This window comes from Eublepharis macularius, chromosome 9 (assembly GCF_028583425.1).
Source record: "Eublepharis macularius isolate TG4126 chromosome 9, MPM_Emac_v1.0, whole genome shotgun sequence".
NCBI lineage: Eukaryota > Metazoa > Chordata > Lepidosauria > Squamata > Eublepharidae > Eublepharis > Eublepharis macularius.
The window spans coordinates 49,936,027-49,956,909 of record NC_072798.1 but is presented as its reverse complement, the minus strand read 5'-3'; the positions used below and the strand labels follow the sequence as shown (position 1 = coordinate 49,956,909).

At 41.2% G+C, this 20,883-nt stretch overlaps 1 protein-coding gene across 1 annotated transcript in view; it reads right to left on the bottom strand.

Moving 5' to 3' along the window:
- The window catches only part of EPYC (epiphycan), a 34,189-nt gene extending 13,883 nt beyond the window's left edge, over window positions 1–20,306 (bottom strand). Inside the window, exon 1 of the mRNA XM_054988971.1 lies at window positions 20,139–20,306. Within this exon, the coding sequence (XP_054844946.1) occupies window positions 20,139–20,306 (168 nt within the window). The remainder of the gene's footprint in view (window positions 1–20,138) is intronic.
- Between the last annotated feature and the right edge of the window lie 577 nt (window positions 20,307–20,883).

Sequence of the window (20,883 nt, the reverse complement as noted above, 5' to 3'; positions counted from 1 at the left end):
GTCAGCCTGGGTCAGGCTGTCCAATTTGGACCATGGGGGGGAGGGGGGGACTTAGGTATGGGTAGTGGAGCTTCTCCCCTTTTAGGCTTCCCCATGCAAAGAATTCCCATATGTTCATTTTCCATCTTTTATTTTAAAAAATCACTCCTTATATCGATATCACATTGTAAGCATGAGAAAAAATAAAAGGGTGTGTGTGTGCTATGATGTCACCAATGATGCCACTGATGACAACAGAACCTTCACTTGAAAATCCGGATTATTTATTGCATGTGCAGGAAAAAATAAACTAACTCCACAACTATAAAAATGCAAAGTGAGGGCAGATGTGAGGAAAAACAGTGCAGAATCCAAATAGATTCCAATGTTTGGGGATCAACTGCTAGGAAAATTAGGAATAAACCGAGTGTGTGGAAAAGCCCCAAGTAAATGTGATCAGTAAAATTGTCTTTAAGTGTTTATGCTAATTTATTATTTATTTGATTTATACCCCACCCTCCTCACAAATGGGCTCAGGGTGGCTCACAACATCCATAAAATACAATAAATTAATCAAAAAACTATAAAATCAGTAACAATCTTAAAACAGTCCAGGCATCTTATCCATAGGCTACTTAGGCATACATATAGGCATAGCACATGGCCGAGGGCAGTCCCAGAAAAAGTGGGGGGGACATCCATTGGTCCTCAGCCAAAGGCCTGGTGGAACATCTCCATTTTACAGGCTCTGCAGAACTGTAACAAGTCCCACAGGCTACGATCTCCATCAAGAGAGCATTCCACCAGGCCGGGTCCAGAGCAGAAAAATCCCTGGCCCTGGTCGAGGCCAGAAGGATGTCCTTTGGGCAGGGGACCACTAGAAGTTGCTTGTCTGCAGAGTACAACACCCTGCAGGGGTCATAATACTTAAGTATCTATGCTACCTTATACCAATTTATAATGAAGACAGTGATTCCATTTTATTTTTCTTAATAAGACCTCTAGTCTTCCATATGATACTTGGTGACAAAGACCATTTATTCACATAACCTGTGTATTGTTGGTAGTAAGTGCCATCAAGTCTTTGCCGATTTATGATGATCTCTGCTGGGGTTTTCAAGGCAAGAGACTAAAAGAGGTGGTTTGCCATTGGCTACCTCTGCATAGCAACCCTGGTCTTCTTTGGAGGTCTCTCATCCAATTACTAACCAAGCCCAACCCTACTTAGCTTCCAAAATTGAATGAGATTAGGTTTGCCTAAGATATCCAGGTCAGGGTAACCTGTGTATTACATAACATTCATTTATGTAAACTTAGCATCACAATCCACTTTTTTTTAAAACACCAACTATCCAGCTTGCATTGGTGAGTTCTAGAGGTGGGCATGAACTGAAATATAAACCGAAATTCATCACAAACTGGGCCAGTTCATGTTTTGTGAACTGGCGGCTCGTCAGAGGCCATTTTCACACTACTTACTTGCTTCCGGAACATCGCGAAATGTAGCGCAAAAAATGCGGAAGATAGCATCTTCTCATGAGAGTTTTGCACGGCATCGCACAAAACTCTCGCGAGAAGGCGCTATTTTCCACAGTTTTTGTGCTACGTTTTGCAATGTTCCAGAAGCAAGTAAGTAGTGTGAAAATGGCCAGAGTCCATTTCTGATGAACCGCCACGAAATTTAGGCCAGTTTGTTTGGTTTGTTTTTCGATTTGTCACTGCAGACAGCCTGGCACCAATCAATCAGTTTCCTAGGCTACAGGCGGTATGGGCTTTCTGCAGCCCCAGAAGTGACCTTCTGCTGCCCTGGAAGTGATGTTTTCATGAACCATATGAACCGGTTTACGAACTGGGGCAAGTTTGTGGTTCGTGGTTTGTGAAACGTGAGGAACCACAAACTGTATGTTTTGGTATTTTCCTGGTTTGTGCCCACCTCCAGTGAGCTCCCATTCCACAATGCAAGTTTCTTCATTAAAAGAAATAATCTAGTCTGTTAATCATCCACATACAGAATCCGCTGGCTACACTACCTTTCCTGTAATGATCACATTGTTGAATCATATTTCATGCAACGCAGGCTGATCTAGACCCTGCATCTCTCTTTCATGAACTCTCTTCAGTTCATGCCTTTCCATGCAGAAAACCATGCAATTTTCTGACAACAAATGCCTTGCTCATTTGTTGTAGATTATTTTATTATATTTATATGATCTCAATATATGTATATCTGTCTTGCTTTTTTATTGTCTGAGGAGCTCAGGGCAAAGTAAATGAATCTTTCTACCTCTGTCTGATCCAATTACCCAGGGAGACAGGTTAAGGTAGATTGAGAGGCACTGTCCAATGGATATATTAGAGAATCTGAGATACAGAATAATTTGAACATGCTTAGAATAAGGGATACAATATATATAAGATTTAGAAGAATATAGTTAAAAATAATTTAAACGATAAGATGGGTTAAGGGTTGGAAAGCTGTTGGAAGTCAATAAGGAGGGGGGAAAGGGTGGGGGTTGTTATAATTTAGGTAATATGGGGAATTTATGTAAAATTTATGTACTCACCAATAATTTTTTTTTTTTTAAAGAGAGGCACTGTCCAAAGGTGTGCTTTATACCCATGTGGGAATTTCATTCTACGTCTCTGTGGTGTTAATCCAACATGCTAAACATGACATTACACTGACTCTTTCTGTTACTATTATTGTTGTTATATGTGTGTAAGCTGCCATGGCCAACTTATGGTGACCCCTCATGGGGTTTTCAAGGCAAGTGACAAGCAGAGGCAGTTTGCCATTGGCTGCCACCACATGGCAATCTTGGCCTTCTTTGGTAGTCTCCCATTCAAGTACTAACCAGGCCTGCCCTTCTTAGCCTCCATGATCTGATGATACTGGGCCAGCCTGGACCATCCAGGTTCTCCCAAAATCCAAAGAAAGTGACTTTGGGCTTAAATTTCTCAAACTGCAGTTCTCCAAGCCGCAGGGCAAATGACTTTTGAGATGGTCAGTGTCATTCTAAACACAGTTAAACTGTTCAAAGCCCATTGATTTCAGGGGATTTAGAAGGGCATAACTCTGCTTAGGATTGCACAGTGAAGAGCTTCCCCAGAGCAATTTATGATAGCGCCTATTCAAATAGGAAGGAAACTCCTATTAAGTATGCCTATATGGTTTGGGGAACACAAGAATTAACTCTTTGGAATTTTGGTTTAACTGATACCTTACACAGACATACTGATAAGGGGGGGGATCATAATCCTGATCCAACACTAGATGGCACATATGTTGCAGAACCCAATAACCCAGGGCGGAATAGAAATTTGAAATAAATAAAATAAATAATAAAATAAATAAATAAGGAAGGGAAAGAGCTTTGGGGAAGGAACAGGGTGGAGAGGATTCTTCAGAGCACTTTAGCTGTTCACATGCCAAAGAATGCAAAAGAACCGCATCATCTACCTGTAGCAAAAAAAGAGACTGCTGAAAGTGCAGTCCCCAAAAAGATGAAGTAAAAATGGTAACTGAACAATATGCCTACGCTTTACAAACGTATACATGAGGAAGCCTGAGGAAAAGCTGCCAGAAGTCCATGGGTGGGCCATGCCTATAAGGATGTGTGGAAATGGCCTTGGTTGCAACTCAGTGGCACACATTACTTTTACTTCTACTCCCTAATGGTGCTATCTTAGGTCCAAGATACATACTACCTCTGACACATGCCAGGTCATTGGTATGCAACTGGACTCACAGTCAGACACACACTGGGGGAACTCAGTTTAGAAAGCACTTGTTTGCTCAGCACTGTGAGTGAGTGCTGAGGGTGGGGGGAGAAGGAGCTTCTGGTTTTTCTCCCACCCTACTTTTGCCAGCAAAAAGGGCAGATGGGGTGGGGGGAGCTTTGCCCCATTTCTTGAGCTCCATGTGCCCTAGGAAGGACACATGGAGCCAGAGAACAGGGGCAAAAAAATTTAAAGTGACTAAACTAAAATAATTTCAATAATTGAAACTGAATAATTTCAGTAAGATTAATGAACTTTCTAGGTGGGGACAGGGGTGGAGAGGCTTCATATCACTAATTTTAGGTTTATTTGTGGTTGCTGCTATTTTATAGCCAGACATTCACTTCCTTTACTAGCTGAAAAAGTGGCAGAAATTCTTCCAGTGAATCTTTGCAGTGATGAAGAAAGAATGCATCAATTTATTTCTGCCTGCCATGCAACTGTCAAAGTCTCTGTTTCATATTTTTTTAAAGTTGCAGCAGTGGATTTTATAGCACATTTATTTATTTATTTATTCACACTACTCTTTCCTTCTAGGACCCTTCAGAACTACTTAACAATATTTTGTCAATAAAATACATAATTAACATCACAATAAAATCAGCAAAAGAGAGAACACCAGGCATCAGGTTCTTCAAAAAGTGTGGCCCACCTGCTGAATACTGTGGCCTCATAGAAACTGAAACCAATTTCTCCTACACAAACCAAGAGGCAAAAGATGAGCCACTTGGGAAAACAAAGCAATGAAGAAAATATTTTCTGTTTATAGAGGATAATTCGACCATACCTCCGGGCAGCTTCAGCTGCTCAAGAAGGGGGTCAGGCATTGCTCCCCTGGATGGAGGGAGAGCAGTGCACTTTCCCAGGGAATCCGGGTATGTAGTGGGGGTGGAGCCAGCAGCCTGCTTGGGTGGCTCTGCTTACCCAGCTTCAGTTGCCTTCAACGCTCAGCCCACCCTCCTCTCCCTGTTTTTGGTGCAGGATCAGCCGGTTGCTGTATTCAGAGCCAGGTAGGATTTTTTCCCCCTTATCTCACATTGAGCTGGGATGAGGGGTTTTTTGCCTACCTTGCACCTGGACACGGGTGGAAGAAATTGGCTTAGGGTGGTGCCTGTTAGCAGGGCCGGCGCCAGAGGTTTTAGCGCCTGCGGCGGCGGGCACGCATGCGCCCCATGGGAGGCGTGATGACGTCATCGCAGACGTCATCACGCACCACAGGGGGGCTGGGCTGCGCGCGGACCGCCGAGCGCAGAAGCTGTGGGCTGCTGCTGGAGCAGCGTGTGGAGGCTGCTCTGTGCGCTGCCCCAGCAGCAGCTCACAGCTTCTGCGCTCGGCTGGGGCGGAGGAGTGCGCAGCGGAGCTGAGGTGGCTGGCTGCAGCAGTAGCTGTAGCCAGCCAGGCAGCCCCGTGCCGCCACCGCCACATGCCCCAGCCGAGCGCAGAAGCTGCGGGCTGCTGCTGGAGTGGCGCGCGGAGGCTGCTCTGTGCGCCACCCCAGCAGCAGCTCATGGCTTCTGTGCCCGGCTGGGGCGGAGGAGCGCGCAGCTGAGCTGGCGTGGCTGGCTACAGCTGCTGCTGCAGCCAGCCAGCCAGCCAGCTCCGTGCTGCCGCCGCCGCGCACCCCAGCTGGGCGCAGAAGCCGCGAGCCGCTGCTCGAGCGGCGCACAGAGACTGCGCCCAGCTGAGGTGTGTGGCGGCGGCGGCGGCAAGGGGCTGGCTGGCTGCAGCAGTAGCTACAGGCGGCCCTGTCATGCCAGCTTCGCTGCGCGCGCCTCTGCCCCCAACGCCCCCTCCAGCGCCCCTCCAGTGCCCGCGCGCCCGAGGCCACCGCCTACCTGGCCTCCATGGGCGCGCCGGCCCTGCCTGTTAGTGGTGTCACTGGTGGAATAGAGTTTGGTGAGAGGCAGCCAGCCGGTGAGCACCCTTGGTGGTTTCCTATTGGTAGGGAAGAGGGGTCTGCTAGGAGCGGCTGGTACTGCTTGTGACGGATGCCACCGCACGTGGGCAGACTGCCTGGGGGAACCCCATGTGCAAGTCCTTCCCTCACTGTTGTATGTCTGAGGCTTAGGAGCTTGAAAGGGGGGAACCAAGTTGCCTGGCCAGCTGGGTCTCCTAGCCATCCATGGGAGGGCTAGCACTCGGGGCTTTGGGGCTTGCCCAGACAGGTCAAGGCGGAGGTCTAGGCGTGACCCCGTGGCTCGACCTGTACTGCTTTTACCCTTGTCACAGTTATGGTTAATATTCATGTTGAGGTTAATTTAATAAAGTGGCCCTTAGATCCAACACCTGTGTCTGTCTCTTCATTCCGACTAGGGGGGCAATAGTTTATGTCATGATAACATTGTAAAAAATTAAATAGCTCTAATATTAGTTACTGAAATGCAATTTATAATAAACTGAATCTGAAGAGCGCTGAGCTGTAGACCTAGAGAATAGGTCTACTAAAATTCAACCTGTCTGTTTAAAAAACTTCATCCTGAGCTGAATTCTATATAAGAAGCTTCAGCATCCTATGTCATGCTTTATATGCTCCTGTAGGCTTCAACAGGTATGACAGGCACCTTGAAGCTTTCAGCGCTGGCCAAACTCCTCAGAACTTCACTCTAATGGTGATGAGAAAAGAATGTTTAGGTTCACTTGCTTAACTAAAACTAAGATTGTTTTAAATGGTTTATTTTATCTTGCAGCAGAAAAACAGCTTGTTTGACTATCAAAGATCCAGTAGTAAGGTTTTTTTTTTTTAAAACCATCTGTTTTCTTAACTTGGGATGTCATTATGGGCTTCTGCTGGGTATGTTTCCTCATAGGCAAATGTTCATGTATCTGTAGGTTCAAGATCATGTCTTTGTAGGTTACTAGTTCCAGGAAGGTAACCATTTTAGTCTGTTGCAGGACACTTGTGGCACCTTAAAGACTACCAATATTTTATTTCAACATAATTTTCATGGACCATAGACCAGTTCTTTAGGTACAATGACTGGATACTTATTATGCACACTTTTTATGTAGGAGATATGCAAAAACAAAACAAGTAAATATCCTTGAACACTAGGGTCAAGGTGCCATAAAATGTAGGAAGTACAGTGCAAAATGCAATAATGTAAAATTAAAATCTAAGCAAGAAAAACACTCACTGATTACCTTAAGCTGATGAACACCTGCAACTATAGATCATGAAATAGTTACGTAAAATACACATCTAATCAAGAAACATATAAAGATTAATCAGATGGCTCTAGGGTGCTGATTTGTCCGGTCTGAGGATATGGACAAGATTCTTGGATGTTTCCTACCACCTGCTTGTACAACCCTTGCCTTTCCTGACTGCTTTAATCTGCTTTGGAGCTTAGCAGACTAGGTCTGAGAGACAATAAATGCCTCCCTGACAGGGGTGGTAGTCACCCCTTCCTTTACACAGGTAGTTATGCATCCACACCTAAAGAAGCTTAATCTGAACCCAGAAGAGTTGAATAACTACCATCAAATCTCATTCTCTAGCAAGGTGATTGAACAAGTGGTGGCTGGGTAACTTCAGGGATTCCTGAATGAAGTGGATTGTTTGCATTTGTTCCAATCTGGTTTCAGGAGGACTAACTATGGGACTGAAACATTACTCCCCCTACCTCATAGCTTGGGGGTAATGCTGGACCCAGATTTCCTGTTGGATAAACAGGTGGCAGTGGGGGTCAATGGTGCCTTTTATCAGTTTGGGCTGGTCAGGTAGCTGTGGCCTTTCTTGGGTGGGAAAGATCTTACCAATGTGATGCATACCCTGGTAACATTTAATTATATGACTCCACTGCACACTATATGGAGCTGCCCTTGAAGGCAGCCCAGCCTTCAGTTGGTACAGTTGGTACAGAATTCTGTGACTAGAATGTTCACTGGAATGGGTTGGGACCATATCACTCCAGTCTTGTTCCATCTATGTTGGCTTCCAGTTTGTTTCAGGGCCCTATTCACAGTGCTGGCATTGACCTTTAAAGCCCTATATGGCTTGTGGCCACTTTGCCTTAAGGATCACCCATTTTTGTATGGACCTACCAATCCACTCTGGTCCTCTTCAGAGGCCTCACTTCTGAGCTAAATGGATGGCAACCTGAGAAAGGCCTTCTCAGTCCCAGCACTGAAAGTTTGGAATTCCCTCCCCAGGGAGATTTCTCTGTTTTCCTCTATGCCTCTTTTTTGTTTGGCATTCCCTCACTGTTATTGGCCCTCATCCTTAATTGTGTGGTTAGGTATGTTTAGTTGTTTATATGTTTTATTGAATTGTTAAATTCTGTTAATATCTTGATGTTTTAATGTTGAAATGTTTAATGTTTTGATGTTTTCTGCCTTGGGAACCTTATTTGGATGGAAAGGCAGCACAGTTACTTTTAAATAAATAAATAAATCACTAATTATACTAAGCTAGTTAACACATGTAATGGAAGGAAGTCACAGGCATAAGTCTCTGTTCAAACTTGGGGAGAGGGTAAGTTGTACATTAGAGCCGTTAGCTTTGATTTCATAATCATGAAGCTACTGAGGAAATACAGTTCATGGAATATCCATATCTGATGAGATGTTACTTGAATTCTTGTCCCTCTGGGGTTGGAAGACAAAAGATGGAGACTGCTTTTTTTATGTGCAACACACTGCTCCCATCTGTCATTTTTAAAAGGGAGATAGTTTATGAAAAATGGACTTGGGGACAAATCAAAAGAAGACCTGAAGAACACAGGAAATCAAGGCAGATGTTTTTAGCATGGAGGAAGCCTAGAGGGAAAGATATGTTCCAGACATATTGGCCCAGCATTAGCATCAGGCAAAAGTGTTAGCATATGCATGTTACATATGACAGCCTATTAACTGGAGTCATAGGCATTCTGAACAAGTTACTTTTTATCAGTGCTGTACTGGAAAATGTTTTTAACCAGTGATTTTGAGCAGCAATATATTCATTGTAGTATTTTTATAAAATATCATACAGGTTGACAGGTATCAAAAAGAGGAAGGTAACATTTATATTCTTAATGGGATTTGTAAAAGAGTCTTTAGTTTCTAATTAATCCCTTTTTGATCAAAGAGAAATTTGAAGAGAGGAAGGACAGGAAGGCAGGTTCACTCTGTCACTCTGTCAATGGTCAGAGACAGGCAATGTCTTGTCAAGCCCTCCTATTTCCCTGCTAGAGCACCACCTTGGGGTATAACTTAAATCAACTGCAAGGACTGAGGTTACAAAAGGGTGCTTTGATTTCTCTTGGAAGATAAATGAAAGAAAAATTAAAGAGAAATCCTGCTCTTAAAATAGAAAAAAGATAGATGTAAAAAAATGAATTTGGAAAAAGATATTCCACACCCTATAACAACCCTACAATTTCCCTGCTAGTGCAGAGGCAACATCAGTCCAATAAGAACAGGTTAAAAATACAGATATATGTACTAAATACTGTGGTCATGTGGCCTATTGGTAAAAAATCTGCTTCTTATTAGTATTTTCCTGAACCATGTACTATTGCTCCTTTTATATATTTGATCCATCAACCAAAGGCTTAACAAACAAAGTCTTTATCTTTAGATAAAGAACAAAATGGATCTTTATCTTCCACATATTTGTTTGTTTTGGGCAACACTCGAATGATCAGAAATTTGATATGAATGGAAAAAACAACACTTTGGATTTAATGTTTTGTCCTCCTCCTTCTTTGTGTATTTCCTTTGTTAGTCTAAGACAGGTTTTCTGCCAATAATGTTTTCATATATAAAGGAAGTAAGGGAGTGAATAAACCAAGGGTTTTTAATGGGGTATGGTGATCCATTAAATTGTCATGAATCTCACAAAGACAAATCATGAGTACATGTGAAGAAAAATATATTGGGAACAGTAAATGTCTTTATGATGAAATTCAGTCTATGATGAAAGAAGCTGTAAGTGATAAAAAAATTAACATGGAGGTTTTGAAAGTGGAAATTTGATTGGCTAAAATATTGGTATAATGAATTGGGAACAATCTGTAATATATCTATGTGCCAAAATTATGTCAATTATTAAGAAGCCCTCATGTCAATCAGCGTTATTCTTTTAGAGCTTCTTCACAATGTGTGTGTGTGTGTGTGTGTTGCTCTCAAGTCATAGCTGACTTATGGCAACCCCTGGTGGGGTTTTCATGGCAAGAGACTATCAGAGGTGGTTTGCCATTGCCTGCCTCTGCAACCCTGGTCTTCATTGGAGGTCTCCCATCCAATTACTAACCAAGGCCAACCCTGCTTAGCTTCTGAGATCTGATGAGATCATGCTCACCCAGGCTATGTAGGTCAGGGTAGAATGGGGCTTTAAGAACTAAAAACAGCAAGCCTTGTGATTCTCAATATTTGGGAAATTCCAGTAACTGCTTCACTGCTATGTCATATGTATTTGTGTGTTTTGAATATTTATATATTGGTCAATAGCCCCACCTTTTTAATACATGAAAACATAAATCTTCTACACTTCTGTTTTAATAACTTCTAAGAGTATACTGTCAAGGTTGATGCAGAGCTTTTTCTTCTATTCAAATGAAATCAACACCTCTTGAGTAAGAATTTGTTATTCATGTAATCCAAGAACTATATGTTCTCATCTCTGAAATATGAGCTCAGCCTGGTAAGAATTATACTGTACATTCAGTAGAATGTGGGGAATCAATTGTCTATATAAGGACTGAACGTGCCTTCCACGCAGCCTTGACTGGTGTGTGAGAAGTAGAGGGGTTCTGGCTTGTTTCAACTAGGCTTACTCTTTCCCTCTTGCAACTGACATGATGTCTGAAAAACCACTCTCTCTCTCTCTCAGGATTTCTCTACACCTCCCTCTTGAGTATTTTCGTTCTACTCTGTTGTAACTCTGTGCAAGGCTACATATGAAATGACAGAGAAGAGGTTATGATTAGCATTTGTAACCAGGGCTGTACGATTCAGGTTTCTGATTCAGAATAAATACCCAAATTGGAACTGAATCGTAAATAGTTGGGATTTCTGAATTTGCCCCGATTCAGAAATTCCAAATCAAAGCTTTCTGAAGTGACTGGGGTCGCTTCAGAAAGCTTCCCGGCCTTTTCAAACCCTGCAGCTGGCTCCAGCTGGCTGGCAGGGGAGCTTCCTTCTCTGCTAATCAGCTGGAGTTAGCCTCTGGACTTGAAACTTCAGCTGGGAGGCGAGGGGAATCCCACCTCCCAGCTGAATCCTGGGGAAGCCCCAAACAGGTGCTTTAAACTTCAGCGGAGAGGAGGGGGATTCCCCCTTCCCAGCTGAAGCCTGGGAAAGCCCCAAATGGGCACTTTAAGCTTCAGCTGGAAGGATTTCCCCCCTCCCAGCTGAAGCGCGGGGAAGCACCAGCGCTTTAAACTTCAGCTGGGAGGCCGTGGAATCCCCTGCCCCCCAGTTGAAGCATGGGAAGTACCATCCGCTTATTTCACCCAATTGGAGGGGGAGGAGGGAACCCTTTCTTCCCCTCTCATTGGGTGAAATAAGCTGTGGGGTGGGAAGTTTCGGTGTGCTCCAAATCGGGAAAACCTAATCTTTCTGGCATGCACACAGCTATTCATAACTTTGTCTTTTTGTTCTCTCAAATGGTGCTTGTGATATGAATTGCACCTGTTCATAAAACTTGCTTTGATTTCAAGTGAACTTCATTGCTCTAAAATTCTTATTTTATTCAAAATAAAAATAGTTCAAGCTTTGGTTATTTTTACACCTCTGTGGTTGCCATTCATCAGTCAAAGCAACAGGGGTCACAAACAATCTTCTGCATACTTACCTGGGAATAACTCCTGTTGAACATGAGGTGTTTCTTCTGTATAGACCTACTTAGGACTGACTTCAATATCCTTAGAAGGGTACAACTCTGCTTAAGATTGCACTGAGAGTTAGAGCTTGGAGCAAGGTATCATAGGCATATGCAGTGTACAAAGAAGAAAAGGAAGCATTACTTAGGTAACATGCCACCTTCCTGTGCACCTCTACAACAAATCCCAAGTGCCAGTGCTAGAATGTGCCTTTACAAATGTGAGCCAATGAAGAAATCATCATAAAAGCAAGCATATTTTTTGAGCTTTTATACATGCTGCTTGTAACTGGGAACCCAATATAAATTGTGTCATAGGGAATTTGTTCCTCCCTTTTTCTCATGAGTCTTCAGCAAAGTTTATAAATAATTTTAAGTCTAGTCTCACGACACCTCTGCTTTTCAAATACAATCACAGGGCACAGCCTGTCCTTCCCTTAGGCACCAATGCATGCAAAAGGAGGAACTGACATAGAGTTTAGTCATGAGGTTCTAATCTGATATTAAAAATACACCACATTATAGAATTGCATAATTCAAACTAGATGTTCTTAAAGAAAACTTGGGTGTACTTTTCCTGAATTGCAGAAATGTGCCCCCAGAGACCTCAGGTCTAGTAGGCCTTGTGGAACCTTGAAAAAGCCACAGAAATGCTTTTTGCGTGATTCCTAAATTGTAGGATAATGGAAATGCCCCCCTCCCTGGAAGTTGCAACCTCTTCCCTTTCTTGAATTTCTCCCATTGGAATATGATCTGATGAGAAGTTGGGAAGGGTCTGATTTGATATGCAACAGGATTTTGCAATTGCCTTCTGTTGAAATCAGTGTGATCTCATCAAATACAATTGAGGGACTTACTGATTTACTTTAGGATATTTCCCTTAACTTTTAGCTGTGTGTTGACTATACTTATAGAGTACCTTCAAACCTGTCAAGATTTTGAGACTGTCATGTCTGCTCATGGTGAACCACTGCATTATCTGAAATTATACTGGTGGTGGTCACATAAGACAGAGGCTTTCAGCCATTGCTTCTAAAATACTATAAATATCACCTACTAGGGTTAATTTGTGCCCATCTGTTTTGTTCTGATGAATATAGGTATGCACCCCAAAATTCCCTAACTGAAAATATATTTGGAAATTGCTGCTTCAGGTCATCACTGTAATTTACGAAATAGGAGACACAAAACTGGGATTGTTATGTGTTGGACCACCGCTAATCCCCCCTAGAAAACAGTGGAGAGAAGTGCACCAAGGGGGACAACTTTGTCCATTCTACTTGATTAAAGGGAGTACTGGGTTCTGTGCAACTTTTGGTGTCATTATCTTTAAAAACAGTGTCACTCCACCAGATTGGTTCCCCCATTTAAAATAATGATCTTAAAATTCAGAAACTGGGGGGGGGGGAAACAGATTTGAACCCCAAACTAGTACTTTCCTACTTGAAAATCAGGGATAAATGGGAAAAGTATCCTCGCAGAATTCCAGATCTGAAATTATAATTATTTTTTTTTTGGAGTACACCCCTACTGAACACCATTTTTTTCCAGAAGAACTTTTACGTGGGGCAAATTACTTACAATGATTCTGATTATTTTTAATTTGTTTTGACATATTACTGTTAATATTTTACTCTGTATAGGTTTGTTTTGTGATTGTAAATTGCCTTGAGTGTTTTTTTAATAAAGAGGATAGCAGAGGATGTATTATCTAAAAAAAATGTTTTTGTCTTTTTATGTAATGTCTGTTCAAAGCCCAGTGATATATTATGATCAGTGAAACTGCAAAAGTAAAATATCAAACTTTATTCATGTGAGAAATTTCAATTGCCTATCACATTAGACATTTCTTTCCACTCAGCTTTACTCAGCTGAGTGGATATTATGCAGTTTCTTTCAAAGGAGGATGCTATTTTGGTCTTGCTGCTGAAAAGGAACTATGTTTTGAAATGGTTTTATGAGAGGTTTCTGTTAAGTGCTTGGTGACACTCTGGCAAAACCTCCAACCTGAGGCCCAGAAAGCCTGAAAAATTCATATACTTGTCAAGAATGCAAATTCTTCAGTGACAGCACTCTTCTTTAGATGGCACTGTGTAAACATTGTAACTTAACTTCAGAAATTAGTCTGGTAGTTGATGGTCATGGAAGCTCATTTTTCTTCCCTGGCACTCAATTCCCCCTGCCCCTATTAACGTTGACACCAGAAACCATAGACTTATGTGGAGCTGTGTTATCCAAAAGCAGGCATATTGACATAACATTCTAATATTACAAATGTTAGTAATGTGCCTGCGTAATATTGATTACTAAAATAGCTGTACCTTTACATTCAATGCAATCTGAAAATGTAAACTTGTTACATTTACTTGTCAATGTAATGTGAAAACAATCAAGTCACAAGATCTTCACTCAGACCCCAGTGATTTGTAATCACAAGTTTTTTTTTCAAGTCAAGCTTACATAACAGTTGAGGTCATTTCCCCACAATTACTGAGCTCAGAGAATGGCATGGTTGCTAGAACTAAACCATTAGCCCTTTTGGTAAGTCGGAGTCAGAAATGGCTGTTACTTCCCTTTCCCTGCTCTTGTCTTCTGTGGACTCCTATAGCAGGGAGAAGGACCCTGCTTGAAACAAGGCAGAAAGTAACAGCAACATGATCCTCATGAAAGCATCAATTGACTTCTGTGCATGTACCCCAACTGCACCCCATTCTTCTTGCTCAAATACAACCCTTCAACAATAGCCAAAGAATGGAAATTAAGGGATGTTGTGCACAGTTACATAATTGGTATCAAAGACTTTGATCTGAAGTGGTTGTTCACATAGTGCAGAGACCCTGGGAAGCCACATCAAATTGCTGCTTTCTAGTTTGTACACATGAATGTAGGATCACGGTATGTTTCTTCCATGTAGTAGTATAGGAATTCTTCACTTTATAATTTTGTCTTTCTGCTATAGTCAGACTTATATACTATCAAATCTCACAACTAGAGATGGGCACAAACCAGAAAAAAATTAACCATGTGGTTCGTGGTTCATCACATTTCACGAACCATGAACCATGATCTTTCACGAACCTGCCCCAGTTCACGGATTGGTTCATTTTGGTTCGTGAAAATGTCACTTCCGGGCCAGCAAATCACCACTTCCAGGTCAGCAGAAGGTCACTTCTGGGTCAGCAGAAGGTATGCAGGAAGTCCATCCCCTGTTGCCTAGGAAACTGATTGATCGGCACAAGGCTGTCTGCAGTGATGTACTGAAAAAACAACCAAACAAACCATGGTGTTTCGTCAGAAATGGGATCTGACAAACTGCTGGTTCATGAACCACGAACCGGCCTGGTTTGTCATGAATTTTGGTTTGTATTTTGGTCTGTGCCCATCTCTACTCACAACTTACTTCTACCATCTAGACAGCTATTTTTGTTGTTGAATTTCAAAGAACAGAAAATGATTATGTTTAAGTCAGAGTGTAAGCTTTTAAGAGATTTTGAGAGTCAGCTTTAGGGTTGCCATTTCCCCTCTGAGGGTGGGGGAATCCCCCGCTCCTACCCTCCACCCCACCCCCACCCCCACCCCCACTTACCTGGCCAGTAGGGGGGAACACGCCTCCCAGGGTACACTCCTGCATGATGATGTCACTTCTTGGAAGTGAGCACAAAAAGAGATCACAAGGTAAGTGCCAAGCCTCCCACCTCCCACTCAGGGGGTAAGGGGACCTGGCAACCCTAGTCAGCTTGGGGTCTGAGGAAGGGAGCTCCGACTCTCAAAACTTACATTCTGAAAATCTTGTTGGTCTCTAAGGTGCCAATGGACTCAAACTTTGCCATTCACTTTTAATAATCTAAATATCTAAAATCCATAAGAACATAAAAAGAATCCCAGCAGTCCTTCCAGTATAGCATCCTGCCTCACACAGTTGCCAACTGCTTACTCTGGATGACAAACAACAGGGCAATAAAGGCTGAGGCCTTCCCCCAAAACTGCCTCCTGGCACTAGTTTTCAGTTTACAACCTCTGAATGTGGATATTCCCCTCAGTCATCCTGGCTAGAAGCCACTGATAGACCTGTTCTCCATGAATCTGTTTATGCTTTGTAAAACTATGCCTGCCTTTAGCCTCTACCAGTGAATTCCACATCTTAATCACTCATGTAAAGAAGTATTTCCTTTTGTTCTTCCTTAATCTATTGCTCATCTAGGAAGTCTTGACTCAGTGAGACAAGTGGACTATAAATAATGTAAATACAAATAAAATAAATTTGTATCTCAACAAATTTCATTTAAAAGATTCTTCCAATGGAAGAATTAGTGATCCAACTCCCCTATCTATCAGCAAATTTGTTCTTGAATTTTATCTCTTTAATGTAAGGTCTCTCTCCATAAATTTATACTCCTGATTAGCACTTCGAATCCCATCTCATCCCTTCTAGGGTTCTTAGCTCTGGGTTGGGAAATTTCTAGAGCTTTTGAAAACGGAGCCTGGAGGACAGGGTTGGGGGAGGGGAAGGACATAGAATCCACCTTCCAAAGCAGCCATTTTCTGCAGGGGAACTGATCCTTATTGGCTGGAGATTAGGTGTAATTCCAGGAGGTCTCCAGCCACCACTTGGATGCTGACAACCTATCCCTTCTTGGCTCAGTTCAGAGGTGTGAAAGAAGAACTCTCTCAATACACCATTCTGTGGGCATGTACTTCAGTTTGCTTTCTGCCTAGAATGCTATTTTGGCAACATTCATGTCTCTTGCTTTGAATATGAATTAACAATATCCCCACTCCAAGAATTTTCTAGCAGCAACAGACATAGCTAACATAGCTACATTTCTGGAATATGTCTGCTGTGCTACACCAAATAAGAGAGAAATATTTATGACACAAAGATACTACATTTACTACATTTAGAAACTGAGCTCAAAGACTCACAGAACCTTTAATGAAAATGAATAGATACAGCTAAAATTGTACTCCTTTCTAATCCCTTTCTCCTGCTGGACCAAACCATATCTTCCTTGTTCTCCTGTTTATTTTTTTTACACATTTCCTTTTTCCTGTTGTCTCTGCTCCGAAACAGCCACATAAATTATCTCTCTACTACTTGAATGACATCTTTTCTTTGCTCAAGGCTCTCCTTAACAATAAGCTCCCTTAGGATGAAGTCTTTCAAAAAAGTTTCAAGTTCCTGGAATTTAGAAGTTACAGGAGTAATGAAAGCCAGACTTTCATCTCATCTGCATGTTTATACAGAATAGTACATAACTTCCAGCACTTTCACCTCAAGTATTATTCTGAGTGATGATTGCCTTAGGATAATTAAAAAATCAATCCAGGCTTTTATTTAGATCTGCTTATTTCCTATTTAAAAGAGTCACTATGATATCAGAAAGCAGTTTGCAAGAGCAGAAGTTGAATTTCTTCTGTAGTTGCAAATCTATACAAAATGTAAACATTCCTTAGTGCCTGGGCTCTAACATATATCATCTGAGAGGAGGGCACACTCATACGGAACTTTTGGCTTGGATAAATGCAAGATTTATATAATATGTAAAACAAAACTCCATGAGGGGAAAGACCTCCCACTGGCAAAACACTGAGGCAACCCCCCCCCCCTTATCTCAAGTCAAAATCAAAAAAGAAAACCAATATATTTATAATAAATACAACAATTCAGAATATTTTAGGATCCTGTATCTTTTATAGGACACTTGTGTAATACAATCAGATTTTCTTCTCCCAGGTGTCCCTAGCTTTTAGGGTTGCCAACTCTTGGTTAGTAAAAAGTCTAGTAGCACCTTTAAGACTAGTTAACTTTATTGGGGCATAAGCTTTCAAGAACCACAGCTCTCTTTGTCAGATGCATGGATCTGATGAAGACAGCTGTGGTTCTTGAAAGCTTATGCCTCAATAAAGTTGGTTTGTCTTAAAAGTGCTACTGAACTTTTTACTATTTTGCAACTACAGACTAACATGGCTAACTCCTCTGGAACTCTGGGTTAGAAAATTCTTGGAGATTTAGCGGGTAGAACCAGGCAAGGGCAGGATTGGTGGGGGGGGGGGGAACCTCAGCAGGGCACAATACCATGTAGCACGCACCCTCCAAAGCAGCTATTTTATCCTGCAGAAATGATCTCTGTAGTCTGAAAATCAATTGTGATTCTGGGAGCTTTTCAGCCCCCCTCCCCCTGGGAAGTTGGCATCCCTATGAAATAGTATATTAGTCAAATCATTGGAGATTAAATTCTTATTCCTGATCCTGCCACCAGTTGCCTTAACTCACACCTGAATGGTTCCCTCCTCTTATTAAAGTTTCACAGACTGTCTTGAAATGCCAGGCACAGCTTAAAAAACTATGAAGCCGTTTCCCCTGAAAAACACGTGCTCTTCTTTTGCCCTTAATTCAAGGAATTTGCTCTTAGGGGGCATCAAACTCATGCTCATATTAGTTGCTTTGTCTGGATAGGCCGAATGTAATTTGTTTCACAAAGAAGAGCTTTCAAAAACTCTTGAAACTGTGCTGAAGTTGCATTTTAGTTCAGTAGAACTGAAATGGGACTGTTCCTGAACTTCTGGCACATATAAATCTTTTCCTGGATTTTAGGCTTGCAGAAGCTTAACAGTTGCTTAATAACCTGTTGAATTCTCTAGTGGGTTACAAACAAATATAGTTATGATGAGAATGCATAAATCGTCATCAATTAACAGCCATGAGATTTAACATGTTCTGATTTTTAACTACTTTGCTGATCATTTCAGCTAGTATCTCTGAAATCATGTGGAATTCTTTCAGTATGGCCAGAATCCACAAACTGTTGGGGGTCGACAGTTCAATTTTAAAGTTATGTTTTACAGAACAATCACTAGAGTAGGGACTTCATGTCCAACATAGGAAGGATCAAATTAGGGAAGTCCTGAATTTAGTAAAGCAAATGCATTTTTTTTCCTGCAGACTCTTTCCACTGAACTGGCCAATATTGGATCCACTCTGTTTTTGAAATAAGACTCCCCCTGCCATGTGACCATTATTGCCAGGCTTATTTTTTCAGTCACTACTTTCCCTTCCTTGCAGGAGGCATTATTTAGTCTGCAGTTCCAAATAATGCTATCAGTTTATGTTAATGGCAGATACTCTAATATTCCTTGAGGAAATCACCACTGTGTGTGCTCCTTGGCTCTGACGGAGGATATTACCAGGGGCAGGCGGATGTCCCTCAGATAACGATAATAAGGAGTTTAAGGGATAGTAGCCTATAGATTAGAAAGTTTGTTTTAAAATGTATAAAGTGTAAGAAAAATACAACTAAAGCTAAAAATATAATGATTTCTAGGCCTGGCTTCAAAGAAAGTTATACAGATATTCTAAGACTACATTTAAGTTATATGATACCAGCATCAATAATAGATGCAGGACTGTGTTTGATATTACATGATAAGGGAGACAAGCTCAGGCAAGTTCCATTGAAGGTGAATTTTTGAAAATTTATTAATATTTTATGATATTAATTAAGTTTGCACCGTATTACACTTTGTAAAAGAAAAAGGGGTTTGAGAAAATTAAATTGCATTTTATGAAAGAGGCAGTAAATAGCTTGTTCTTACAAATGCTACTATATTACCATGGATCTGTTTGCTGTGTAATGATCCAACAGTATTTTTCAGACATCAGCTGAAGCTTTTAAAAGTCTTAAATTTGTTTCCAATACTATTTCTGGATATAAAGTCAAGCAAACTAAAATGGAATGTTTTATGAAACAGGAGCCATGGTTCAGTGGCAAAGCATGCAGAGGTCCCAATCTCCTACTTCTTCAATTAAAAAAAAATGATCAAGTGTCTAAGACCCTCTGTCTAAGACCCTGGAGAGCTGTTGCCAGTCAGAACACTAGCCTTGATGCACCAATAGCGTGAATCTGTATAAGACAGGATTATGTATCATGAGTACAATCTTTGTAGCACAGTGGCTGAGTTGTTGAGCTGAGAGTCAGCACTTTGCTGGTTCAAATCCCACTACTGCCATGACTTCAGCATGTGGCCTTGGGTAAGCCACTCCTCTCAGCCCCAGCTGTATTGTGGGGATAATAATAATACTAACTTTGTTCACCACTCTTAATGAGCACTAATTTGACTAGAAGAGCAGTATGTAAGAGCAGTTATTATTATAGATTTAGTATATACAGAAAGCAATTTTTCAAGGCAAATTATAAGGATACAGGTATCAGAAACCTAGAAATAAAATGTTCTATATTCTTTATAATGAGCTATAAATTGCTTGTTCTAGTATATCTTGTCAAAAGACATGATACTATGTTACTGTTATTATACCACAATTTTACTGATATTATGACAGTACACTGGCCATGATGTTAACAGGTTAGGTAAAGAATATTTGCTTGTCTTTAGCTCTTTCCATTACTGTATCATCCCCAAACAGGGCTTTCAATAGGTACTTGTTATAAAATCATAGAAGAAACATGTAAATTTCTGACTGTGATCTGATCTGTATGTTGAACACTGTGCTTTGATTTTTTTTTAAATTGCCGCTGATTTATAGATTGCATAAGACAGAGTCAAACCCATGAATTACCTGTGCCTGATCAACTGACAGATTTTCATCATAGTCGTATAGGTTATCCAGATCTTCTAAAGCAATGTCATATGTTTCAGAGTCATAAGTCATGGAACTCATTGTAGGAGCAGCCACAATAATGTCAAAGATTATAAATCCCACGAAAATGCTTGCCAAGTTCTTCATTCTTCAATCTTGTAGTAGTAAAAGATCTAGTGGGAAAAATTATATGATTTATGATATACAACAATTCGTTTGACCATTTTAACTAGAATGCTGATAATTAGAGGATTAAAAAAATAATTCTATGTTCACATATAGCATAACTGGTTATTTAAGGTGACAGATGAAAAACAGGAAAAGGACAGAGATACAAGCATTTTAATATGGAGGACAGTCACTATTCCTAAAGGTTTGTAATGAAATTTTATCTGCCATGAAATAAAGCAACAAAGACAACCAGCAGGCCTTGTTTTTCCATGTGCTGTATTCCATGTGCCAAACAGCCTTGTTTTCCACTGGCAGGGCTAGATTTAGCTATATTTTGTTCCTTCTGGTCAGTTGCCAGATGAAGCCCTCCCCCCACATCCATGGTGGGAATAAAGGAGGGACTGATTTTCAATCATTCACTACCTTTTGCTGCACTGTGCCTTTAGTAGATTAGCAGGCTATCCTCGCCTGTGATTTTTTTTACTTCACTTTTGTGGAGGTTTTTCTGTGCCTCAAAAGTAAGCTTTTCCCTTCTATCTTGGTATTTCCTGAG